This window comes from Equus quagga, unplaced genomic scaffold, assembly GCF_021613505.1.
Source record: "Equus quagga isolate Etosha38 unplaced genomic scaffold, UCLA_HA_Equagga_1.0 HiC_scaffold_51_RagTag, whole genome shotgun sequence".
Taxonomy (NCBI): domain Eukaryota; kingdom Metazoa; phylum Chordata; class Mammalia; order Perissodactyla; family Equidae; genus Equus; species Equus quagga.
This window is the reverse complement of record NW_025793956.1, coordinates 174737-201982: the sequence shown is the minus strand read 5'-3', so window position 1 is coordinate 201982 and position 27246 is coordinate 174737. Positions and strand designations below refer to the sequence as shown.

General features: G+C 36.9%; 1 protein-coding gene across 11 annotated transcripts in view; it reads left to right on the top strand.

The window, feature by feature from the left end:
* The window catches only part of LOC124232369 (gamma-taxilin-like), a 153780-nt gene that overhangs the window by 25159 nt on the left and 101375 nt on the right, over positions 1–27246 (top strand). For 3 of the 11 annotated variants that reach the window (XM_046649328.1, XM_046649329.1, XM_046649330.1), the window contains 7 exons: positions 3607–3777; positions 5254–5448; positions 8120–8239; positions 9747–9821; positions 11852–11944; positions 14486–14581; positions 15551–18043. In XM_046649328.1, coding sequence (XP_046505284.1) covers positions 3607–3777; positions 5254–5448; positions 8120–8239; positions 9747–9821; positions 11852–11944; positions 14486–14581; positions 15551–15871 — 1071 coding nt within the window. In that variant the 3' untranslated portion in view covers positions 15872–18043. Of the gene's footprint in view, positions 1–3606; positions 3778–5253; positions 5449–8119; positions 8240–9746; positions 9822–11851; positions 11945–14485; positions 14582–15550; positions 18045–27246 lie in introns of those variants that run through there. The other 8 variants (XM_046649332.1, XM_046649331.1, XM_046649327.1 and 5 more) reach the window with 7 other exon arrangements.

The window sequence follows — 27246 nt, the reverse complement described above, 5'->3', positions numbered from 1 at the left end:
CATTTAGGCTCCTACTACTTTGCCACCTTGAGCCAGAACCCTGATACTGAGAGTAAAAGGTACTGGCATCAGCTCTGGAACTTCAATCTGATGAAGGCGTTCCACTAGGTCTTCTCAAGTTTGGATGCTCCTCAATCATATGTTTAAACCCATTCAGACAATCCTGATTTTGACTGGAGAGTTTGACCCATTTACACTTAAAGTTATCATTGACAACGGAGGACTCATTTTTACCATTTTACTCTTTGTTTTTTGCATAGGCTATTTTTTGTTTACTTGATTTTTGAAGCAAAAGGTTTTAATTCCCTTAACCTCTTTTGTATATTCTAAAGCCATTTTTTGTGATTACAATGGAGATTGCGTGTAAGAGCTGGAGATTATGAGAACATTTATCACTGATACCAGTTTAATTTCAAAAGCATACAAAATTTCTGCTGTACAGCTCTGTCACCACCCACATTTAGTTATTAATGTCACAAAATTATGTATTTTTGCAGTGTGCATCCAAAATGGATATACCGTTCTTTTAAGATGTGTTTTCTCTTAATTCTTATGAAAGCACACAGTGGAGTAAAAACCACAATTACAATAATACTAGCTTTATAATTGCCCACATATTTACTTTTACTGGAGATGTTTATTTCTTCCTACTGCTTTGAGTTCTGTCTTTGTCCTTTGAATTCTGCATGCAGGCAGGATTCCCTTAAACATTTCTTGCAGGGCAGGTCTAGTGGTCACAACCTCCCTTAGCTGTTGTTTATGTGGCAATGTCTTAATGTCTTCCTTGTTTTTGAAGGACAGTTTGCCAGATAGAGAATTCTCCATTGAGAGGTTTTTCCCCCCTTCCAGCGTTTTGAAGGCCACTGACTTCTGTCCTCCAAGATTTCAGCAGAGAAATTAGCTGATAATTTTGAGGATGCTTTGTATGTGATGAGTCACTTTCTCTCTTACTGCTTTCAAGAGCTTCTCTTTGTTTTTGGCGTTAGACATATTTATTATAGTGTGTCTCAGTAAGGGTGTCTGAATTTATCCTCCTTGGAATTCACTGGGCTTCTTAGATTTGTGGATTCATATCTTGCATCAAATTTGGGAACATTTGGGCCATTAATTCTTCAAATATCTTTCCCGTTTTCTCTCTTAGCTTCTTGGACTCCCATAGTGCATGTGTAGGTCCACTTGATGGTGTCCCACAAGTCCCTAAGGCTCTTTAGAGCGTTCCTGAGTCTTTTTCTCTTCCTTAGAGGTGACACTTTCCTTTGTACTGTCTTAAGTTCACTATTCTTTCTTCTTCCTGTTCAAATCTGATTTTGAATCCCTCTACTGAATTTCTCATTTCAACTATTGTACTTTCAAATCCAGATTTTTGGTTTTTTGGTTCTTTTCTATGGTTTCTGTCTCTTCATTGATTTTCCGTTTTGTTCATACATTGTTTTCCTGACTTTGTCCACATCTTCCTTTAGCTCTTTAGATATTTTGGAAATAGTTATTTTAAAGTCTTTGGTAATTCTTCCATCTGGTCTTCATTTGGGACAGTTGTTGTTGATTTTTATATTTTTCCTTTGAATGGCCCATACTTTCCTATTTCTTAGCATGCCTAAGATTTTTTTTGTTGTTGAAAACTGGACATTTCAATCTTAGAATTAGATTAGATTCTTGATCCTGGGCTTGCATGGGGACTGTCTAACTTTCCCCAGATATGGTGTTACTTTTGAGTTTCTAGTACTTACATATCTGGCCCTTAGAGGGAGAAAAGGATAAATGAAGGGGAAAAAATAGTAAAATTGCCTCTGATTCGTTAAATTCCCTGCATGCCTCTTCATATGGAGATAGTGCAATAATGGTGGCCCACCTCTGTGTCTGTACTTTCATGACCTGAGGTATTAATCAGTAGTCAGAACATAGATCCCTGATATTTGGAGAAGTGAGTTTTTGTTGCCTAGCCTCGTTCCTATAAGCCATTCCAGCTACCTGCTAGGGGGCTGTGGAGTGAAAGAATGAGTGGGTATGACCATGCCATTGGCTTAAATGCACTGTAATTAACTGCAATTTACTGGCCAAGTATTACCCTGGAAGGTGCCAGCCTTTGAATACACTTCAGAGGTCCAAATTAATTATATCAGACAGTTTCTGGCAGTGCAGTTGTTGTTTAGATATGGAGACATGTTCCTGGCTTTACTACCCTGCTGTCTTCCCTGATGTCAGTTCAGCTCTTTTTCTTTGACTGTCTCATCACCGTATCCCCCTGGCCACCCTCTGCGCTGATCTCATCATAGGACCTCCAAAAACACAGGTACAAACATCCCATTCCTGCTACAATCACCAGCATCAGTCCAGCATGCTTGCTTTTGTTCTGTAAACACTGCAGCCACCAGTAAATTGACCTTCTTTCTCCTTGCCCATACTACCTTCTGTTTTCGGTTTTTTTCCCTTTAGATTTTGTACTTCATAATAATCACTGTCTTTGGAAATACTCCTTTTCCCCTTCATTCATTCATTCCACCTGCCTGGGCTATTCAAACCCTGAGTAGTCAAAAATATAACCAGGCAGATGAGAATGCATCTGGGTCTTCATTGTGGTGGTCATTTTAATACTTCTTTCTCCACAGGCACTACACTGTTATAATACATCCAAGATACCTTTTTCACTAACAATAAACCCTCAGCTGCTCTCTACCTCTTTTTTAGCAGATACTTTTATTTCTTGGAGGAAGAGAAGCCATCAGGCTGTCAGTGTCTCCACATCAGACCTATAAATTAATTGCATGCGTGCCCATATTCTGTGACTCTCTTGTTCACTTTTTAATCATTAGTGGTTATTCACTCAGTGTCTAGTACCTAGTCAGTTTAGTGAAGTAAGTGACCATTAGTGCAGTAGGGCAGTCACTTTCTGAAATGCAACCCTGGTAATTTGTTATTGCTGTTACCCTTAAAGAACAGAATTAGAATAGGCATGGTAGTATTTATAGTCATTCTGGTTTATGAGAACCTTTGAAGTGGGAAAGAAAGAGGTTGAGTTACAGATAACTTATGCGGAACCTAGAGCCAGTTTAAATGTGCTGTGTTCATAGTCTAGAGCAAGTTAGAAAAGCAAAATTTTTCCATGCAGGAATTTCAGTGAAGGTATTTTTAGTATCCGTAAATATGTTGCCTATAAGGATTCTTGATAGCTTTCTTGGATATGTCACTCTTGGTCTTGAAATGTTTGACTTATTAACATTTATTCTTTATGAAAACTTTATTGAAGTGTCAGCAAGACTGTCATTTTATCTATTGGTGTAAAGTAGAATAAGTTGCTGTAACTCTAAAATTGTCTTTCTCACACACAAAGACTCCTCTGAGTGCATCTTGTTTCAATAAAGTGGGCTTTCTGCATTGTTGCAGAAAAGTAAAACTAGGTGACATGATTCATAGCAAGTTTTTCTTTGAGATCCCTTTTTGTTTTTAATTTAAAAAATAGACATTGAGATTGGTTTTCTTCCTACATAAATTATTTACATACTTTCCTGTCACAACTGTTGAAAAGGTTGTAGTACCATAAGTCTGATTTCTCCAGAACTCAAAGGTTCTTACTGTGCTTTCTAAATGTAAAGTGCTTGTTTATTTTAGCTGGAGGAGAGCAGGAATGTTCAGAAGCAAATGAAGATTCTGCAGAAACAGCAAGCTCAAATTGTGAAAGAGAAAGTTCTATTGCAGAGTGAACACAGCAGGGCTATCTTGGCAAGAAGCAAACTAGAGTCTCTTTGCAGGGAACTTCAGCATCACAATAAGACGTTAAAGGTTAGTTGGTTCATTTTGCTGTTTTGCATGAGGTGCTTAGCTGCTTTTATAATGACCGTGCATCTGTTTGAAGGAAATCCTTGCTTCACTTGCTTTAGTGGGACTTACTTGTAATAGTGGCTGTTGGTTGATAACTCCTAGGTACACTTGCTTTGGTAGACTAGGTGTTTGAGCAGGACTTTCTGGGGTCCTCACAGACATGCTACCTTGGTTTTTATTTTGCTTGGGCTAATTGTAAGTCTGAAACTCACTCTTTCTATTCAAATTTTTCTTTTAGATTTAAGGAAGAGCTCTGTAATCTATCTCATACTTGATCACAGAAAATCTAGATGGTATTGATGTTTATGTCCATAGCCCTGTTGCTTAGGAAGTTCAAGATTGACCAATATTCTGCTGACCAACAATGTAGTTGAGTACTTAGTTCTGGAAAAGTAATGAAGTGTTTAGCTGAAATGAAGAAACTGGTAGCAATAGACTTGAATTAGAATGGATTTGAGAAGGAAAAGGAGGTTTCAGAGCACTGCTATGGGATGCTAATTGGCTAGTTTCCTTAATTACTCTGTGGCCTTCTTCAGTGTTAAGGTGCTGAATACTTTAAAATAGTACTTATACCTAGGCTTATTATAAGGGAAGGGGGCGCACGCATCAAAATTTCTATCAACAGGGGAAGAAGGAAAGGGAGGAGAGACTCTAGAAAGCATAGAAAGCATCTGCCTTCTGTAATGAGAACATGTGTGCCATTACCAAGAGCTAAGCAGGTACTGTTCTAATATGATTTAGATTGAGCAGGTTCTTTGGTTACCCCTATCACAGCAAACTCCCAGGGACCTAGAATATAGGACAACCCATGAAATGAATCATCGTCAGGTGTGAGGGCTGTTTTTCTTTGCTTTGAAACCATGGATTTAGATGTAATAAAAGTAGAATTTTTTTCACCCATTAACAAGTCAGCATTTGGACTGGACTGATAATTGTTTAGGGTAAAGGTGTTTTTACTCTTGTATCCTAGCAAGAGCTAAAAGTAAACTTTTTAAAATAGATTTGTCCGTTGCCCTCTAGGAATGGAAGGTGTGACTCAGAAAGTAAGCTTCTAGATGGGATGTATCTCTTCAGGCTGATCTAGGATGATGTCTTGCCTAAGCAGTGAGGATAGTTGGGAAAATAGTGTGGAAGAAGACGACTGTATGGAGAAATTCTCTGCTTACGCTTTATACTCTAATTCCCTACTTTATACTTTGGAATGATGGATATCTACATGGTCAGGCAACACAGGGGTCTTTGCATTTCTCTGATTACTCTGTCTGCCTAGGAAAACTTACTTGCTTCTAAATGAGAGCTTTCTGGTTATTGATCCAGAGAATGAATTGTAGTTCAGAAGAACCAGTTTGGGTAGCATTTAATGAACCCCCAGCATCTATTTTTGAGCATTTAATCTATAGATTTATACTATTAACAGAAATTATTTTGGGTAATAAGGAAGAAAATATGCAGCAGGCAAGACAGGAAGAAGAAAGTCGTAAAGAAGCAACTGCACATTTCCAGTTTACTTTAAATGAAATCCAGGCACAGCTGGAACAACATGACCTACACAGTGCCAAACTTCGCCAGGAAAATGTCGAACTGGGAGAGAAGCTGAAGAAGCTCATTGAACAGTATGCACTGAGGGAGGAGGTAAAGACGTTTTATTTATTTAGAGAGCGTGTTACTGTCACCATGGCTTTTCACCATTCATTACTGATTTCAAACTGTTGTCACAGGACAATATTTAAGAACTTTTGAATATGCGTAGTAGATGTCAGGCATTTATTAGGAAAAGATTAGGCACCATATGAAATGAAGGACTAGTTGGGATCATCACTTGATGACCCAGGAACCAATAGATTGGATACATGAGGTAAATTTCTGAGAGACACGTTAAGTACTACTTGTTTTCTGTGTGATACTGGAAGATTGTGATTTTAGCATACAGATTGTTTTTCCCAAAAACACCTAACAATAAATAAATATTGGCCCCAAAATACCCCATACCTCAGACTTCTGTGATAATCTGTAAATGTATAGTGCCATTGCATTCTACCTACTCTACTCTTTGGGAGGAAAAAAGAACCTTTTTTCCAACCCATCACCAAATCTTCCTGGTGACCACACACTGAATGAAGTTAAAAGTTGACAGGAATGACCCATGGTTGCAGAACCCAGTCACTGCAATTATTTTACAAGTCTGAAAGTCATGTGGTATCTAGATTAAAAGCAATGGGTGGTAACTTGCTTATTTAAGTTACCTTATTTTCAGAGGTCAAATGTTCAGGGTAAAAGGCTTTGGGTTTTCCAAAGGGTGCATCCCCTGCCTTTATTAGGGTTTGCCTAGTAAAGTGCTGTTCTGTTATATATGTGGACCCCTTACATGAACACATTAAGGTTGCTAATTAAAATAGATTGTGTCCAATTGAAAGAGGTTAAAATGGTAAATTTTATATGTATTTCACTACCAAAAAAAAGGTGGTGCCATTTATCCAGTTTTCAGTCCAAATTTTAGATTGTTTTCATTTATAGTTTTACATACAGCCTTTGATAACATTTTTAAGATTTTGTGGTTTTCTAACCATTCCCTTGCATCTTTTAACAGTGTTCTAACTTCTTACTGTGGAAAGTTTCCAGCTTAAAAGTAGACTACATCACTTAGCTTCAGCATTTATCCACCTGTGTTACCAGCAGCTCTTGTTTTATCTGTGTTTAAGCAAATGCAACATGTCATGTTATTTCACTCAGTACTGTTTGAATGGGTATCTTGAAATAACAAGACTCTTTTTGTGAAGTAGTGCCGTCTTCACACCTAAAAATGTATCAATAACTGTTTAATCAAATACCTTGTCAACGTTCACCTTTCTGTCCCCCGTTTTAAGATTGTTTGAATCAGATCCAAACAAGACTTGTACATTTCATTGATTGTTAAGTATCAAGTATCTTTTAATATGTAGGTCTCCCTCTCTCTTTTTCCTCCTTTCAGTGTGTTTACTGAAGAAGCTTTTTTAGGCCTGTGGAGTTAATTTTCTTTTTATTAGACTTAGTCTTATCGAGTCTTCATTTTCTGAAAACAGGTCTTTAAGTTTTGTTATTTTTTAAGAATGAGTCTACTTTGCTATTAATGTGGCAGATTTGGAAATTATCTGGTCAAGTCATATTACTTGTAAGTCATGTTTGTTTTACATGTTACAGAGTTTTCTTTATTTTTTGGTCAGAAATTAACATAATCAAACCCTTTTGCAACCAATGATAGACCAGCACACTCCTCAGAACTTTATTAGGTTACCTATTATCACGTGGCATTTCTTTCTATAACATGGGATATTGTAACTGAAAGAGTTACTACTTCTCTTTCTAAGAGGGATATTCTGATGACTTTGCTATACCTAATTACCACTCACCAATTTAGTTTGGGAATATTAATGATCTCTTCTCTTACCAAGTGTCTCAGATGTGCCAGGTACCAGGCACCTTAAATAATCTAACTGTTGTATTGATTTTTACAATAACTCTGCAAGGTATATATGGTTAGCAGCCTTTCTAGATAAGGGAACTGAGATTCGTCAAGGGGCAGAATTTGTCCAAGGCCATCCACTGAGCCAGGATTCCTACCATTATGTCATGTTGCTATACCTACACTAAGAAACTTGGGTAACTTAATGAGGAGAAAAATGTCCAAGAGTTATGAGTATGATGAAGGAGTTTAGTACTTTGCTTTCCTTGCCCATCTTTCCTTTTTCTCTTTCTTTTTTTCTGTTTTTAGGAAGATTAGCCCTGAGCTAACATCTACCACCAATCCTACTCCTCTTTTTGCTGAGGAAGACTGGCCCTGTGCTAACATCTGTGCCCGTCTTCCTCTACTTTATATGTGGGACACCTGCCACAGCATGGCTTGACAAGCGGTGCATAGGTCCGCACCCGCGATCTGAACCGGCAAACCCCGGGCCACCGAAGCGGAGTGTGGGAACTTAACCACTGCACCACTGGGCCAGTCCCAATCTTTTCTTGATGGTTGGAGCCTAATTTTCAATGTAGAGCAGAAGCAGGACATACAAAGCCTTGGTGGGGATAGCCGCCTCCAACAAGGGCAGGTGTCGGGTAGCAGGCAGAAGGGATCATTCCTGCAGGTGCAGGGATGGCTTGTAAGGTGATGTAAATAGATACTTCTGCAAACATATGGACAGAAAGACCCCGTGTTATTAGCTACAAAAGTATTAGCAGGAAGAACAGGGAAGCAAGTTATTGCAACTTGTGTTACTTCTCACCAATGTGTACCTTTTTTCAGTAAGTGATGGAAGAATTCTCATTTTTCCTGTAGCATATCGATAAATTGTTCAAACATAAGGAACTGCAGCAACAGCTTGTTGGTGCCAAGCTTCAGCAAACAGCACAGCTCATAAAGGAAGCCGATGGAAAACATCAAAGAGAGAGAGAGAGTGTAAGTTCTGTTTCTTAAAAAAAAAAATCATTGCCAAAATTGTAATCAAAGCCATTTAGAACGTTTAAACTCATTCAACATTTACATAGATCTGGGGCATGCAATTTGCTTTTTCACCTCTCTAGATTGAGAAGTGTTAGAATACAGTCAGCTTTTTATTTCTGGTGAAATTTTCGTACAAAAATATACTAGAAGCATTAGACCAAGTTACTGAAAGACCCGTACACAATTGATTTTTCCATGTGTATAATATTATCTTGATTTTTAGGTGATGATCACCAGGTTCAAAAATGGTGGCAGTTCTTGAGAGCTGGGGTCAATTAAGTTTCACACCAAGTTTACCAAATGTGGATCTCCTCCATTCTGTTACATTTTTCCTAAATAAGTTACTTGAAAATAGATGAACTGTTGAACTATTCTGGTATAACTTTTTGATAAAATTTAACAGAATTCTCTGTTTCCTAATCATGCAGCATTGTTGCCTTAGTATGTGCTCAGATGATTTGCCTGTTGATAATTGTGAACATAGTGAAATCTTATGTGGAATACATGCAAATTAAACTATACATACTTAAATTAATAAAGTGAGAAGTGATTGTAGTAAAGAGAACTATTCCATCCAGTATTTTGTTCGAGTAGCCTAGGCCCTGAGGTAAGTGTAGTATGGAATATTCAGTTCCTGAGTGTTCCTCATGTTGTGAACAACTTAGACCAAACAAGTGGAAGTCTGGGCTTGAAAGAGATGCATTTTTACAGCATGGACCTTCAGTGTAACCCAGTGATGGTATCCAGTACACTGTTGAAGAAACAGTTGCCGTTTCAAACTTGGAGTATAAATTGTGTGTATGTCTCCATACATATGTACACACACACACATATCTTACATGTGTATACTTTCTTGTTGGTTTAAGAATCTTTTAAGGCTTTTTTGGGCTATGTGACATTTCCCTTCAGAAATACAAGGACTAAATTTTGCAACTGACTGCTATGCCACTCCACTGTATAATTTTCTTAAAAACCCAGGTAGATTAACTAGACACATGTCTTCCCAACTTTTAAAAAAGTAGTCAGAAACTTCATTTCTGTTTTCATTGCTTTGCTGCATACCCTTTCTAGCTGCCCCATCTTGCCTCTAATGGAATAGAGGGTCTTTCTAAACTAGCCAGATAATGTCAAGATTCCTAGCCATGTTTTTGCTTCTGAGTGTGGACATCTAATTATTTTTGCCTAAAATATAACAATTTAACCCTGAGTTTTATAAACCTTCTCATGCTTGTAGGGTACTTTTTCTCCTTACGCAGTTTAAAGATTATTCCTGAGTCAACAAGCAGTAGTAATCAAAGATAGAGGTAATTGGTAATAAAGTAATAGGATGTGTCACCAGTTGACCTGTGATTCTTGATAAAATAATGAAAGGAATGGCTAAGCCTGAGTATCTGCTGATAGGACATTTTAGCTACGTGTGTAATTACTATTAGTGTTTTGCCAGAATGTTTCTGTTTTCTAGTTATTAGAAGAAGCAACAGGATCAAGGCAGAAATATGAAGAAATGAAACAGCAAGAAGTACAGTTAAAACATCAGGTAACTGGACAACAGAGGATAGTAGAATTTGTGAGTTTCCTTGTTCCCAGCTAGAGCCAGTGAGGACCGGAGAATAGATCCCTTGTCCTGTTGGAATTTTCATCTTTATTTAGGGTGACCAGCTCATCAAGATTTAACTAGGACTTTTCTTGATTTTAGCACTGTGAGTCCTATATCCTGAGAAAACTCTCAGTCTCAGGCAAATCGGGATGGCTGGTCAGCCTGTCTTCAGCGTCCCGTTTCTACTATCCTACGCATTTTCTCCAGTAGCTTTTGAATTTTGTTGTGTGAGGAGTATAAAACAGGCAGAAAATATTTTGTCTGGTATGTAGTTTAAAAAACTTAATATGCTCACAGGGTCCACTTCCACGTAAGGGGGGGTATGTGTGTGTAGTGTTTTTTTGTTTTTTTTTTTAAACAATTGGGGTTCTCCCTACTTTTCAGTTAGGCCTCTCATGTTGTCCTGTTTCAGTCTCTTTACTTGCTTGCTTTGTGTGGAATAAAGGAAGCAGATGCTCCATCCTCACTTAAAGAAAAGATACAGGGAAGATTGTACTTCTCATCTCTGAAAGTTTACTAGTACCTACCCAGCTTTTACAGATAGGAGCTATTAGGTATTTATATGTATAATTTATTCTCTTTTAGTTAACTAGATTACATTCTGTTGAAAAAGAGTAGTACCTGTTTTAAAACTTTATTATATAATGTAAAGACTCTCTTAATTAGTTCCAAAATACACTGATACATTAAGACTTTCATCATGAGCAATGCTTATGAATACTGTTCATCTTTGTAAACATTTTATAGTGTTGTGATATTACATAAAGCAGCCCTAACTTACAGTGAAAATTTAAGAGGAATCAAATACCAGAAGTCTTTTGATCTTTACACCGTAAGTTATGATCCTATTAGCAATATTCTAGAAAACTTAAACCCCTTACTTATTGGCTCTGTACACTCAGTTGTCCATATAAATGGAGAGGAAAAAGTGTGGAAGGAATAAAAACTCAGTATATGGCTTTGGAGGATGTTCTTTAAGGTGTGAGAGTGGTTGATAATTTCATAGGCATAAATCACCAGAGGATTTTTCTACCAAGCTCATAGGCCAGCTATAATTCTGTTCTTCTGTTGCGCAGTTTCAGTGCAGTTTCTGTTGTCTGTGATCTCCATCACTCTGAGTCTTCTTCTTGAATCATTGCTTTGTTTCCTTTGCTGTCACCTTTTCCATTTCCTGCTCCCTAACAGCGGCTTAGGAAACTGCGTGTTTCCTAAGAGTTGATCTCATTCTGTGCCTTTCCTACAAAGTTTCCAGCATTTGTTGATGGCTTCCTAGTTGTGTTCATGTGTCTTGACCCATATTTGTAAGCCAGATATGAGGATGGTTGCCACTTATGAACTACCCACTGTAGGCCAGAATGTGGGCTTCCCAGTCTGCATTATTTTCCCAGCTAGAATAAAAACTCTGAGGGTGGGGGTTAAAAGAAAAATTCATGCTTCTACCTCTTTTAGCTTTTCTTTCCCTCAACTATACTCCCACTAAATTCTTTCTCCTCCAACCAAACCATTCTTTGGCTTGTTTCATTTTCCTGCTTACATTAAGGAAAGAGCTAGCCTTGATATCAAGGCTTTGCAGGTGGTATTCTAAAAGAATGATCTTTTTCCAAGAACAAGTTTGTAAATGTAAAGAGAGGGGGTGGTGCTTAAAGCGTTCTAGTTATGTGAAATTTATAGCTATACCACTATACCTTAGTTTTTAATAGAGTTGATAGGCTGGAGCTAGCAAATGTTTCTAGACTTCAGTCGTTTACACTCACATTAAACTAACAAAATTTGCAGTTTCAGTGCATTTCAGAATTCATTATAAGAATATCAGCCATCTGTGTCTGTCCAGGGATTTGGTATGCATCTGTTCTTATTTTTATCACTTAGAGCAAGTAACTAATGTTAAACGAGATTATGTTCTTTTAAAAGTCTTTGGGATTTTAAATCACTGATCTGGACCTCAGAATATTTGGTACTTTTTTTTATAGCTTTCTCTTTATATGGATAAGTTTGAAGAATTCCAGACTACCATGGCAAAAAGCAATGATCTCTTTACAACTTTCAGGCAGGAAATGGAAAAGGTACTGACATTTGTTTAGTAGAATATTACCACTGCGTTTATGTGAGGTTACTTTAAGCATAATTACTATTTGAATGAGTTTACATTGATCTTTACTTTCTCTGATCTTCCACTGACTTATTCAGGCATTTTGCCCTGAAATTACCTCAAGTTGCTAATGATCTTGTAGTTTCAAAATTCTGTCATTATTAAAGAGAGATGATCTGTTGCTAGACAATCACTTTCCACTTCTTTCTCATATTGGGTAAATTAATTTTTTAAAAATCCAGGCCAAGCAAAGTAACAATATATTTTGGTTGGAATAGATTCTTTCTGGGCATCTAGCTAATGCCTAAAATATTTTTACTCTTTTAAATTTGCTCTTTATTCCTACAGTATAGAGGGACATGCTTATGAAATTTCAAAGCTAGTTACGCTTCCATGTAGAACATGTTTTGGGTTATTCTAGTTTAGAATGTGGGCTAAATGGTGATTTTAAAGAGTATAGTTGTCTCCCTCTTTTAACATCCTGGTTTGGAGCACAGACTCTGGAACTGAGATCTGTTATTTGCATTGTGTGACTTCTTTGGAGCAAGCTATTTAGCTTAGCCTTTTCCCTTTAAAATTGGGATTTAAAGCTTAGTGTAGTGGTTAAGTTTGTGCGCTCCACTTTGGCAGCCTGGTTTTGCAGGTTCAAATCCTGGGTGTGGACCTAACAGGTGGCTCATCACGCCATGGCCTGATGGTGTCCCATATACAACATGGAGGAAGATTGGCACAGATGTAGGTCAGCGACAATCTTCCTCACAAAAAACTGAAATAAAATAAAGTGTAAAGTGAAAACTAAAGTAAAATTAAATAATCAAATAAATAGGGATTTAAAAAATGGTAGTCTTCAGAACATAAGTAACAGTAGGACTTGGCGTTTTGTAAGCATTCAGTAGATATTAGTCATAGTTAATATTAACATGTGACATGGTGGTTAAGAGCACTTAGTTGTTACTCAGATTTCTTGGATTGATAATCCTTACATCACTGACTGTAGATCATGGACAAGTTGTTTAACCTCTCTGTGCCTTCATCCTTAAAAATGAGAGTAACAAAGGGACTGGCCCCATTGCTGAGTGGTTAAAGTTCCACTCACTCTGCTTGGGCAGCCTGGGGTTTGTGGTTTCGAATCCTGATGCAGAGCTACTACATGCTGTGGAGGCATCCCACATACAAAGCAGAGGAAGATTGGCACAGATGTTAGCTCAGGGCTAATCTTCCTCAAGTGAAAAAAAGGAGGAGGATGTCAGCTTGGTAGAATCTTCCTCACACACACATACACACACACAAAATGAGAATAATGGAAGTATTTGCCATAATTCAAACAGTGCTTGGCCATGTTAAGTGCTCCAGTTACCACCTTCAGGTCATTTTAGACCCAGTAATGTGGAGAATCTTGTCATCAGCAGGTAATTTCTGCCTTCCAGTGCTCTCAGCTGAGCCTGCAATCAAGGGGGACTGTTATGCATAGTGAAAGTATTAACTGGACTCTAGCATATGGGTGCTGTTGTCCTGGAACAGTTTAGGACAGGGATCCCAAGTTTCCTGTTTATCTGGACCGGAACACGGTCATCTCTGCTATTGGCTGTAGAGATCACTGTTGGTCGGCACTCAACCCAGATCTTCCATGACCTCTTCCAATGGCCTTTCTTGCACTCTGCCTTGTGGTACTTTTGTGGGTAATTTACCCATGCACAGAGCATTGACTCTGTCTTATCCTTCTTTCCTTTAACAGTGCTGGCCTCAGTATCTTTACTTGGAACAGAGCTGATGTGCAGACCAACAATATTGGAAATGTGGGTGATAGACAGGCATAGCTGAAGCTTACTCTGCATTTCTGAAAAATAGGATCTTGTGGCTTTGGTTTAAGAACATTCCCCTTACTTTTGGACCCATTTTATCTTGACAGAATCTGAAATTAAATCATGTTGTGAGTTGTGAGGGTGATTAATGCTAAGGATTTAATAATTTTAATGTTGTTTTCCTGGTCCCTTACGTAAATTATCCTGCCTCTAATTCTGATACTAATGTGGTTTTAGAGTCTTAATCTGTTTGTGGCCTGAGAATCTCTGTCCTTCAAAAATCTGGTGAATTAGTTTAATGTACTACCTGTATGGAAAATTCAAGAACATAGACATTTTTCCATACTACTAGAGGAGGAAGTCTTATCTCTTGCTTCCCCCAGCTGTATTGAATTGCACTTCAGTCTTAAGTGAGAGAATTCAGTGTGGTATCTGAAGTTGCCATGTGCTGCTTTCTCTGAAATTTGAGGAGATCAGGTTTGTTTTCTCATAATATGAAACTCCCCACTTTGGTTCCTGCTGCTGCCACCATGGGAACATCTGTTAGCTCTGCTAAAAACAGACAGGGGCAGCTACTTTTGTAAAGACAGATGTAACTATCACTGGTTGAGGGAAGTGCAGTATGAAGGAGCTGGGGCACGTTATAAAATGTTTTTGTGGTAGGTCAGGGAATACAACTTAGAATTTAAATTTGCAATTTTATTGATTGACAGATGACCAAGAAAATTAAAAAACTGGAAAAAGAAATGATAATATGGCGTACCAAATGGGAAAATAATAATAAAGTACTTCTGCAAATGGCCGAAGAGGTGAGCAGGTTTTACATGGCTGAATAGTGAATGTTCATTTATCTCATTGTTAAGGCAGGGCAGAACTTCTAGAGGTTTGCCAAGTAACTGCAGGTTTGACTATGTGGACTCCTTCCTGCAGTGAGTTAGGTGGTGTTGAGTGAGGTATTTAAATTTCTTTCCCCAACTAATTAGTTCAAGTTTGTATTGTAGGCAGCTATAGAGTACCTAGGTTTTGCTTTCTTCTGTAGCAAACTATGGTTTATGCAGACTAAGTCTTGTTAAACCTGTATGCTGCTTCCCCCATAAGTTTTTGATTCATTAGATCTGAGGTGTGGCCAAGAATTTGCATTTCTAACAAGTATTCGGGTAATGCAGATATTACTGGTTCAAGGGCCACAATTTGAGAGTCCCTGCTCTTCAGAAAAGACAGCTTTATTCAGATTTCCTATGGAGAAACCAATTACAAAGTTGTAATTGCTTTTTTACCTCAACTTGCTCTATTCCAAAAGACAGCAAAGTAGTTTTTGTCAGGTTTCTGTATGTAACACTGAATTGTAGTCCATTTACAATTCTAAATTCCTCTCTTTGATAAAGTTGATAGGACTAGATTATAACATCTTACAAGAGAAAATGTTAGGGTTCAAAAGTGGTGCAAGGAAAGAAAAAATGAGGTAGACATAAGGACATTAATGTATTCTTATTTCGAACGTTTTAATGAGGATCCTCAATTTCCTTAATACTTCAGTAAGTCAATACTTAAAGTCAAAACGTAGATTTTAATTACTTTAGAGAAATACAACAAAGAGTGTAATATTTTGCGTTGCTCCGGGATAGTTGTGAATATTTTAAATATCAATACATGGTGAGGTTAAAGAGCTGATAAGTTTGCCGTATGGCTCAAGTTACTTAATTTTGTGTACAGTGACTTAATTTGCATTTACATGTACAAAAGTTAAATCAATTCTGTGTTGGTTTGTTTTGTTTTAGAAAACCGTCCGCGATAAAGAGTACAAGGCCTTTCAAATAAAACTGGAACGGTTAGAGAAGCTGTGTAGTGCTCTTCAAATGGAAAGAAATGAGCTCAGTGAGAAGATGGAAGTCCTGAAAGAGCAGGTCTCTGTAAAAGCAGCAGGGGTATATTTAGCAACACCTGGGATACAGCCCTGCACTGCTCTTCATTCTCAGAAAAGGTTGAACCCTTCCTCCAAACAAGCTCCAGGATTCTCTCTGGAGGCTCAGCTCAAGGCAGCGAATGAAATAAAAGGCAGCTCAAGAGACCCTTTCCATATAATCTCTTCCGGGCTTTGATTCGCTTGACTAAGACGAAGTATTGAGAGAGAGATTTTGTATATAACTTTTCTGTAGTAGTGACTATTGGTTTAACTTTTCTGTAGTAGTTACTGTTGGTTTTGTGATGCAAATTTTCTTTCTTTCTTTCTTTTTTTTTCCTACGTCTGTATTTTCTCAGAACTATTAGACTGCGTGGTGCAGGAGGCTGCTCAGCAGATTTGCTCTGTTTTAATGTGTACGTTTTCCACAGCTGTATTGCACATCTGCCTTATTTTTCATTCATTGGAATGCATGTGTTCCTTGCCTTCAGTCTGTCTGTGTGTTTGTTGCCTTGTCCCTGCCCTTTACATATAATTATCATAATTAAATTGAGGCTTGTTCTGATCATGGTTCCCCTATGTGAAAACTAATACTAACTTAAACTCTCTAGTCCATTAATATAAAAAGGAGAAAATATAAAGATGATTAGTTTTGTCTAGCTGCTCTTTTAGATGCCAGGTCGGAGTAAAACTTGAGTGTGGGACATGAAACAAGCATAGCATATATGATTCAGATTTGTTCTTTGGTAATATTTTTGTCACTTGTCAGATTGTGATGAGTGTAAGTCTGGACTCCTTTAAAGCTGTGGCAGACTATGTATATGAAGATGTCATTTATAAAGAAAGTAGAATATGCAGGCAAGTCAGTAAAAAACAGCCTTAATACTTATGTGATTAAACATAGTTGTACTGTTTTAGTTTTGGAGAACAGATGTTTAAAGAAAAATTCAGTATCCAGATATCTGTATTTAGAATGGAGAAATATCTGAACTTTGTAATTTCATTCCTTAATTTTTTATTTTAATATCTAAAAGCGAAATAGTTTTAATTATATGTTTCTGTCACGTTTATGATCTAAAATGGGATGAAAATTGAAAATAGGAAAAAGTACCTGGAGTGTGAGGTACTTAGAAATTTTCACCACTAACCATAATAATCAAGGGACCAGACAGTGAAGGAAAATAAATCTGCATGAAATTTGACAAATTTAATTACTCTGCCAAAATTAGCAAAACCAAACCAACCTCTCCAACAGCTTTTTGAAAGTATCTCCTTCAGCTACTAACTGAAATAGTGGACCCACTTCTTTGAAGGGAAATGAAGATATATATCAAAAATATAGTTTACCTGAAAGTATTCCATCATGGAGTACTGATAATCAGATTTCACCAGAACCCTGTCCGTGTAAGCTCTAACTGTTTCATGAAGGTAGTTGTGAGCCACCACACTTCTCTCTGCCACTTGTTTTGTGTGGAAGGTAAATCTAAAAGCAGTGTGGGGGACAGTGTTTGGTCTGCTGTTTTGGGTGTAGTTCACATTCTGTGAAGTAGTATAAGATATTAAAAAAGGATCTGGGTTCTGTTGGGGAAGTATTTGGTTTCCTTTTAGAGCTTTTCCTCTGGTTACCCAAGTGGGAATAAAAAAGGACCCTCTGAAAAGGGTTCCCTTCTAAATGCCTCTGTAGCATGCCCAATATCTACTATATTCTAGAACAGGAGTTGGCAAACTGTCTTTGTATTGGCAAGGGCTGCTTTCACATTACAATTTTTGAGTTAAGCAAGTCTTAAATGTTTGCTCTTGGCCCCTTTGTCACCTCTTGTTTGAAAACACTGTTATCTGGCTCTGGAAAAGTTTAAAAGTTAGAATCAGTTAAACCGTGTTTGTTGCACCACTTTGTGGAAGCTTTGGAGTTGTAAAAGCTACAGTGACTCTGGATTCCAAGGTACAGAAAAAACATGGATCTAGAATAACATGCCATATTATCTTCAGATGTGTAGTAATACATTTTGTGGTTATGAAACCAATATTTGTTTAGTTACACAGGAGACTGTCTTTTTACACCTGGTTATTTCTCAGGTGTTGCAGAAATATCTACCTCTTCCAAACTGTAAATGAAAATAACTGAAAAAAGGATGCAGTGCTAATTACATTGCTTTATTTTTACAACTGACATCTTTCATGAAGATACGAAATTGATGAGGCAGAGTCTTATTTTGCTTTCCAAAGACATTTTGTAGGGATTTGTCACTAATGTGAATCTTATTTTATGTACTCTGTTAAGGTTGAGTAAATACATAATGATCAATTTAACAGCCTGTGTGTATTCTTTAAACTTAATGTGACTTTAATTGTATGGTAACAAGTTCAAATGTAATTGTAAGTAGCTTATTTCTCAGGTCTTAAAATGTAGTTAATTGTTATATTACTTAAATAAGCAGGGAGTGGAGGAGACCTCACCACTCTTGATTGGTTTTCAAAAGTCATCTTATTCAGCCAGAGCTCTGTTAGCACTTTCTCTTTGTTTCCTTAAAAGTCAGTGATTCTAGCAGGTTTTTACAGTGAAACTTCTGGTAAAGCTTTAGAAAATTACAAAGACTATGAATTTCTCTAGTCCTAGCTAACCTGTAAGGGATGCTTGCATAGTGTATAGAATCTCAGTGTCTAATTTTTATTGAATTAGTAGTCGATAAGCAAAAGTTAAGTTCATCTGATCCTGTATACACAGCTAAGCAAGTGTTTTTTTCGTAGTTGAGCAACCTGGGAGAAAACTAGTGTTTGTTTGAGTGCTAAAAGATAGAAGTGATGAGAAACATGAAGGAAAATGGCATTAGGAAAACGCCAAGTATCAGTCCCTCTGCTGAAACAACCAAACTTAAAAACGGTTTCCATCAAAGAACGTTACCTGAAAAGGGAAAAGGTAATCTACAAAATGGAAGAAAATATTTCTGAATCATTTATCTGATAAGAATATACTATCAGAATATACAAAGAACTCTTACAACTCAACAAGAAAAAGACAACTAACAATTAACAACTAACAATTTGGAAAAGAACTTGAATAGACATTTATCCAAAGAAGCTAGGTAATAGCTCATGAAATGAAGCTCAACATTAGTAGTCATTAGGGAAATGGGAATCAAAATCCTGTTACGACTTGATATCCACTAGGCCATAAAAAATAACACTAGCCAAAATAATAAGGCTAGAATGTGGAGAAACTGGAACCCTTGTAATTTGCTTAGTGGAATGTAAAATGGTGCAGCTGCTGTGGGAAAGAGTTTGTTTCTTAAAAAGGTGAACAGGATTATATGCAGAGCAGTTCAACTCTATACTCAAGAGAATTGAGAATGGTACCTATACATGCACACACATGTTCATAGCACTATTCAGAATAGCCAAAAGGAAACAACTAATTTCAATGGATAAGTGGACAAACAAATTCTGATATGCTCATACAATGTTATGTTATTCCAGCCATAAGAAGAATAAAGTACTGATATCTGGCATAACATAGATGAGCCTCAAAAGTGTTACACTAAAACATTACACTAAGTCAAAGAAGCCAGATGTAAAAGATCACGTGACTCCAGTTACATCTAGTAGCATAAAGCATGTCCTTTTGTATTTTTGACGCTTTGACTACTGAGGTTGCTAGTACTGGAGGGACTGCGCCTGTGAGGGCTAGCTAATTCTTAAAAGAGGTTGAGACAACTCACCCTTGAGCACACTTTCATCCGTTAATGTATACACCAACAAATCCAGACCCTCCTTTCCCAACTGCTTCCCATGGTGTGCCACTATGCCCCCTGCCCTAAATACGTTAGGGTCAGATGCCAGGCAACTAGGAGCAGCCCCTGTGCCCAATAGCCCACTGAAGTTATTCAAATTAGGCAAACTTCAATCTGTTTACACTCTTTTTCACCTGCACCTTTACACACAAACAAAGGCTCCTGCCTACATTTTCCCCTCCTGCCCTCTGATGCTGGTGCTTCACTCTGTTCCCCCCGACCACTGACCCCCCCACCAATGGTGTACCCCTTTGGGGATCTGTGAGTATGATAGACCACCTTTTCAATGGCACTTGTTTCCTAACTTTTTGGCCTGAGCCAATACCTGAACAATAATAAAATCAACATTTTAAAAAACAAATATCCAGAATAGATCATGGAGGCATAAGGTAGATTGTTGTTTGCCAGGGTCTGTGAGAAGATGAAATTGGGAGAGCCTACTTTATAGGCACAGAGTTTGCTTTTGTGGTGATAAAAATGTGTTGGAACTAGATAGAGGTAGTATTTATACAAGGTTGTGAATGTACTAAATTCCACTGAGTTGAATACTTTAAAATCTTAATTTTATGTGAATTTCACCTCAAAAGAAAAAAGATAGAGGTCAAAATGTAGTTTGAAGCAATTCTAGGTTTACTGTCTGGCAACCTCTGAATACAGACACCTTACTCCTCCATTCCCGTCTTTGGATTAGGAGACACTTTCATCATCATATTCTTTAGAAACATAAAATTCTCAATGTGTACTCCCTTGCATACCTATCATTTTCCTTACTGATGAAATGAGGCAATTAGGATTTGGAAACAAAAACAATAAGGATGTTCTAATTTTCATTGAAGTTGTGGGACATGCACACATCCAGTTACTATTTTTTTTAAATGTATAAAATGTATTTAAAATCTATTTCTGCAAAACCAATCAAGCACCGCTCGAAAGAAGTATAAAAGTCATCTTGCATATTTGGGAGAAAGAAGTGTAAGAAAATATGGACATGAAATGGTTGGCTCATAGGCAGTACCCTGCTACTTGTATTTTAAGACAGACATGAAGGCTTTTGTGAGGAAATTTCTTCACAGCTAAATTGTTGTAAGATATATAATAGCTCATTTGAAAGTACCAGAATCAAAGGATAAGTAATGCTATGTCATCATCCCTCTATAGTATTCGCTACCTTTTGGCACTTTCTACATGAAGCTTGCATGTAATGTTTCATTTAATGGAGGGTATTTTGAATGTATAAAAGTAGTCCCCAAATCTCCAATGAGAATTTAAATGAACAAAGCCATTTCAATCAACGAGAAACCGTCTCTTGTGCTTTGGCTTTAAGATCCTCTACTCCCCAGTTCCAGTGCTCTGATGTCTAGCTCTTCATCATGTTATGTATTTTCACCCTAGAGATAAATCAGTTAAATTTATGAGTAACTTTTCTTGAGGTTTTAACCAGATGAGTGGTTTTTCCTAGACCAAGTAAAGCAGTTAATTCTGTATTAGTAGATTTTTTTTGCTTTATTCATCACTGTGTTTCAGCATTGGGAAATGTGGACTTTTAAGGGTTTGGGGGGAATATATTCACGAGTTTCATTTTTGTGTTTTTTTCTCCCCATACTGTAACATTTCAATGAGAAAAGCAGGTCAATATTTTCAAAACTTAGTTGCAAGTGTACTTCCATACATGTATACCCAGTCACATACGCACTGCTTTTGTTTCAATTATTCATAAAAAGTTTCCCCAAGGCATTTTCAAGCATCAGTTAGAGGAATTTATAGCCCTGAAAGGGTTGGCTATCAACTAAACTCCTTAGAAATGTCACATACTTAGTGCTCTTCATTAGACAACTTGTTGTCATTTGAATGTCATGATATCTTCCTGTAGTATCCTTCCTGCCTATGACACAGACATTAGTTGAGAAACACTGTAATAATACTACAAATAGGAGCAGAAGCTACATCTACGTTTGCATTTTTATATAGATTTGTATGGAGATTTCTTCACCACCTTCTGTGATAAAAATAATAAAATATAAAATTGAACTAAAAGTTGTATTGTTGAAACAAAAAATATTCTTTTAAACTGTTTCCTTTCTATAATTGCATCTAAATACTTGAAATATTTTTTACTACATCATATATACCGCTACCAAACTTTTTCTTTCCAAAATCATCATTCAGGAAAATAAAGTTTTAGCTCACCATTTGCCATAAGTGCATGATGTTATCCTCAGACACTGAGCAAATAACTCGGGGCTCACTGGGGTTCCCACTAAAATCTGATGTCTTGGCATTGTATCCTCCATGAATAAACTGCTAATAAAACAACAAAAAAAAGTGACTGGCTTCGTATCTTGGCATGTTAATCTTGACCTTTATTAAAGACTTTATGACTTAGATTTGAAGATCAGTCTTTCATTGTGAGAGAGGGTGCTGTCTCACAGATTGGAGAGAGATAAATAACAGGCTCAGTTATTTATCCCACACCAACTTTTTATTTGAAAATTTCCATATTTTAAGATGGGTGATTATACAATAAATGAACACCTATATACACTTCACCAATGTTCAGTGAATGTTAATATTTTGTTACATCTTTTCCTTATTTTTGTGTTTATAATACGCATTTACACACACACACACACACACACACACACAGATAAGACATTCTCCCACATAACTACAAGGTTATTTCCATACTAATACAACTAACATCAAATATCATTATCTACTATATGGTTCTGATCAATTTCTTTTCACCCCATTGGTGAAAGAGTACTAGACGGCCAAACACACAACGCATGACACTAGACAGATGAGATCTGCAACAGTTTGTTAGTCACATCTACTCACAGCCAAATGAGGACGCCACATGTCATGCAGGGCCACACGGGGATTGCACTCAGGACCATTGTGAACCAGCAGGGCTTGGAGGGCAGGTTCTGTAGTGTCTAATGACATTTGATTCCTGCAGGAGGATGTGATTAGCCTATCTCAATAATTTCATGGGCTGTCCACGAGGTGAAATCCGTTAGGTTGAGCCAATGGCAGGGACTTGTCTGGCTGATAAGGAAACTAACCAGGTGGGGAGGCTTTCATGCTGGGTGGTGGTCATATCTGGCAAGAGGAGGGAAACTCGTGCTAGGCTTTGGGCCCCTGTGAGGCTCAATGATGTCAAAACAGCTCTTCAAATTTAATACAACTATTAGGTGCCAATGTTTAATGTCATAAACATATCATAGTGCTGCTGTGAACACTCACAAGGTTTTGTTTGAATATCTGTTTTCAGTTCTTTTGCGTATATACGTAGGAGTAAAATGGCTGGGTCATATGGTAATATGAGGCTTAACTTACTGATAAACAGCCAAGCTGTTTTCCGTAAGGGATACACTGTTGTATATTCCCATGCAATGTACAAGCATCCAACACACTCTAAATCCTCAGCAACAGTTTTTATTTTCTGGGTTTTTAAAACTGCCATCCTAGTGGTGTGAAGGGTTATTGCTTTGTATTTTTGGTGTGCATTTTCCTGATGACTGTTGACATTGAGCTTCTTTTCATGTTCTTGTTAGCCATTTGTTTACCATTGGAAAAATGACTATGTAAGTGTTTGCCAGTTTTGTATTGGGTTATATCTCTTTGTCATTCGTATGTAATTATTCTTTCTGTATTCTAGATATTAGACTTGATAGATGATTTGCAACTATTTCATCCCATTATGTACATTGTCATTTCAGTGTCGTGATAGTGTTCTCTGATGCATAACTTTTTCATTTTGATGACATCCAATATGTCTTTTCCTTTTGTTGCTTGTACTGTTGGTGTCATATCTAAGAATTCATTGCCAAATGAAGAAGACTTACCACTGCATTTTCTTTTAAGTGTTTTATAGTTAAGCCTTGCATATATGTTTTTGATCCATTTTCAGTTAATTTTTTGCATATCATAGGAGAGAGGGGGTCTCACTTTTTTTTTTCTTTTTGTATATGCACATTCAGTTTTCCAACACCATTTGTTAGAAAGACTGTCCTCTTCCAATTGAATGATCTTGGCATTCTTGTTGAAAATCAATTGCGTATAAAGGTCTGGGTTTGTTTCTAGACTCAATTCTGTTTCACTGGTCACATGTCTATCTTTGTGTCAGTGCCACATTGTGTTCATTACTGTAGCTTTGTGATAAATTTTGGTCTCAGGAAGTATGAATTCTCCATCTTTGTTCTTCTTTTTCGGTACCACTTTGGCTATTCAGGGTTTATTGCTTTCTATATAAATTTTAGCATGAGCTTTTCCAGTTCTGCAAAAAAAATGTCCTTTGGGATTTTAAAAATACACACTTTAATTTTCAGAGCAATTTTAAGTTCACAACAAAATTGAGAAGGAAGTCTTATCCCCTCCATCCCCTGTTACATGCACAGCCTACGCTACCGTTAACACACCCCCACCATAGTGTTATATTTGTTGTAACTGGTGAACTAACGTTGACATACCATTATGACCCAAAGTCCATAATTTTTATCAGGGTTCACTTTATGCCCCTGGGGTTTTGATAGGGATGACATTGAATCAGAAAATCAGTTTGGGAAATATTGCCATTTTTATAGTATAAAGTCTTCTATTCCATGCATGAACACAGGAAGTCTTTCCTCTTATTTAGATCTTTAGTTTCTTTTAGCAATACTTTTTATTATTCGGTGTGTAAGTCTTGCACTTCCTGGTTAAGTTTATTCCTCTATTTTTATGCTCTTGTAGTTGGGCTTTTAAATTACTTTTTGGGTTATTCATTTTAGTGTATAGACAAATAAGTAATTTTTGCCTCTTGATCTTGTACCCTGCAACTTTGCTGATTTTGTTTATTAGCTCTTAATAGTTTTTTGTGAATTATTTAGTATTTTCTGTGTATAACATCTGCAAATTAAAAAAAGTTTTACGTTTTTCTTTCCAAACTAGGTGATTTTCTTTCTTTTTCCTGTCTAATTCTTCTAGCTAAATTTTCCAGTACGGTGTTGAACAAAAGTGGCAAAGGTTGACATCCTAGTCTTATTCTTGATTTTACAGGAAAAGGTTTCAGTCTATCACATTGAATGTAATGTTAGCACTGAGGTTTTCGTAAAGGCTCTTTATCTTCTTGAGGGAGTTAACTTATTTCCTAATATATTGAGTGCATTTTATCACCAAAATGCATTGTGTCAGATGGTTTTTCTGCCCTCAAATGAGATGATAATTATTTTTCTAGACATTTATATAAATTTGGTAGAGTAAATTGATCGATCATGTGTTGAACCTCTCTTGGAACTGTATAAAGCCATTGATAAATGTGTGTAAACCTCTTAGGGTGCTACTAGACTCAGTTTGTTAGTACTTTTTGATAACTTTTTAGATCTATATTAATGAGAAATATTGGTCTGTAGTTTTCTTTACTTGCAAAGTCTTTATGTGGCTTAGATATCAGGGTAAAGTTGGCCTCATAGAATGAGTAAAGGAATGTTTCCTCCTTTTCCATTTTCTGGAAGAGTTTGAGAAGAAGAGTTTGAGTTTTTCTGTGTGTGTGTGTGTGTGTGTGTGTGTGTGTGTAATTCACCTGTGAAGCCATCTGATCCTGGGATTTCCTTTGTTAAATGGTATTTGTTATGATCTCTTTATTTGTTATAAGTCTGTTCAGATTTTCTGTTACTTCCTGAGTCAGTGTTGATGGTTTATGTATTTCTAGAAATTTGTCTGTTTCATCCAAGTCATCCTATTAGTTGGTCCAGAGTCTTCTTTTATAATCTGTTATATTTCTATGAAGTCTGTAATAATGGCCTGATGTTATTTTTGATTTCAGTAATTTGAATCTTCTGTGTTTTTATGTAGTCAGGTCTAGCTAAATCTTTTCGAATTTTGACCTTTTCAAAGAACCAAGGTTTGGGTTTATTGTTTCTGTCCTTTGTTTTCTTTTCTGTATTTATTTTTAATTATTTCCTTAGTGGGTATCCTGGGAATTACAGTAAAAGCTTTATTTGTGTTCTTTTTTTCTTTAAGAAAAAACCTCAATCATTGAACTATGATTGACATATGTAATCTGTACATAATAAATGTAAAAAATGATAAATTTGGGTATACATATGCACTCACAAAACCAACACAATCAAGGCCATAAACACGTCCATCACAGCCAAAAGTTTCCTCTCACTCACTTTATTAGTGTTTTTTTTTTGGTCAGGGCATAAAACATAAGATCCAGCTTCTCAGCAAATTTTGAGTATACCATACAATATTGTTAACTATAGGTACTATGTTGCACTGTAAATCTCCATAATGTAATCATGTTGCACCACTGAAACTTTGCAAACTTGGCCCATCATCTCCTAATTTCCCCCTCCCCCAGCCTCTGGTAACCACTCTACTTCTTTCAGTTTGACTATTTTGGATTCTTCATAAAAGTGGGATCATGTAGTGTTTGTCCTCTGTGCCTGGCTTATTTCACTTAGCATAATTTCCCCTGGGTCCAACAATGTTGTTACAAATGGCCAGATTTCATTCTTTTTTAAGGCTGAACAATATTCTTTTGTACGTATATGCCACATTTCTTTATCATTTATCCATTGACATACACTCAGGTTGTTTCTATATGTTGGCTATTGTGAATAATGATTCAAAAAACATAGGAGTTAAGAAATCTCTTGTGATCCTGATTTCAATTCTTTTGTGTATACACCCAGATGTGGAATTGCTAGGTCATATGGTAGTTTTGTTTTTAATTTTAGAGGAATCTCTATATTGTTTCCCACAGTAGCAGTACCAATTTACATTCCCCCTAATAATGTACAAAGGTTCCAGTTTCTCACCATCCTCAGCGATGTTTGTTATGTTTTGATTCTGATAATATAATAGCCATCCTAACAAGGGTGAGGTGATACAGGTTTCCTCTGCTATCTGAATGGAGAGTGTTCCTATGAAAGCTTTTGTAAGCCAAAGTGGTGTAAAGTGAAGAAGTTATTACCATTAGTTTATGTTGGAAAAGCTTCTGAGCATTCCCTGACCCCAAATATAACCTAGTAAATCCTATCAAATAACACTAACATATAGTAAAATCCCAAATAACACTAACATATAGTAAAAGCAGCAAGTTAGGATAAATACATAGCCAATCTAAAGTAGAAAGAATGTATGTAGAATGTAGAGTCTCTTACCAGAATCAGGATGTCAGCAAGCACATAGGAAGGCTGAGAGGTGGTCGTGGTGATGATAGTGTGTTAGGCTGAGTGGTCAGAGATTGGCATGGTGGGAGGTACAGGAGACTGCAACATAGTAGAAGAAGAGGGTCATCTACTAACATCACGTTGTTGTCCGAATCCATCAGGGTAGGCAGGTCACTGACAGTCTACACATTTTTCTACTTCTGCTCTCCTCAGTGTCAAAAGTTGATGTTCATTATCTGCTGTGGCTGCTGTGGAAGGCTTGGAATATGACAGTTTACTTGACTGCTCAGCCTCTATAATGGCCCACTGCAAAACAAATGCTGAACGCTGTTTTCACTTTTCATCTTTTTTGATGAAGAATGAAAATTTTCCTTGAATTTCTTTCAGTTAGCAAAACCAGTTACTAATGGATGTCTTTCATAAAAGCAATGTGGCATAAAACAAACTCAGATATTGGGGGACTTGTACCTCACTCTAGTTTTGATTTACATTTGCCTCAGCTTTCGTGATGTTGGGCAACTTTTCGTCTACCAGTTGGCGATTTGTGTGTCTTCTTCAGAAAAATGTGTTCAGGTCTTCTGACCACTTAATTAAGATTATTGTTATATTTTTTTCCTGTTGAG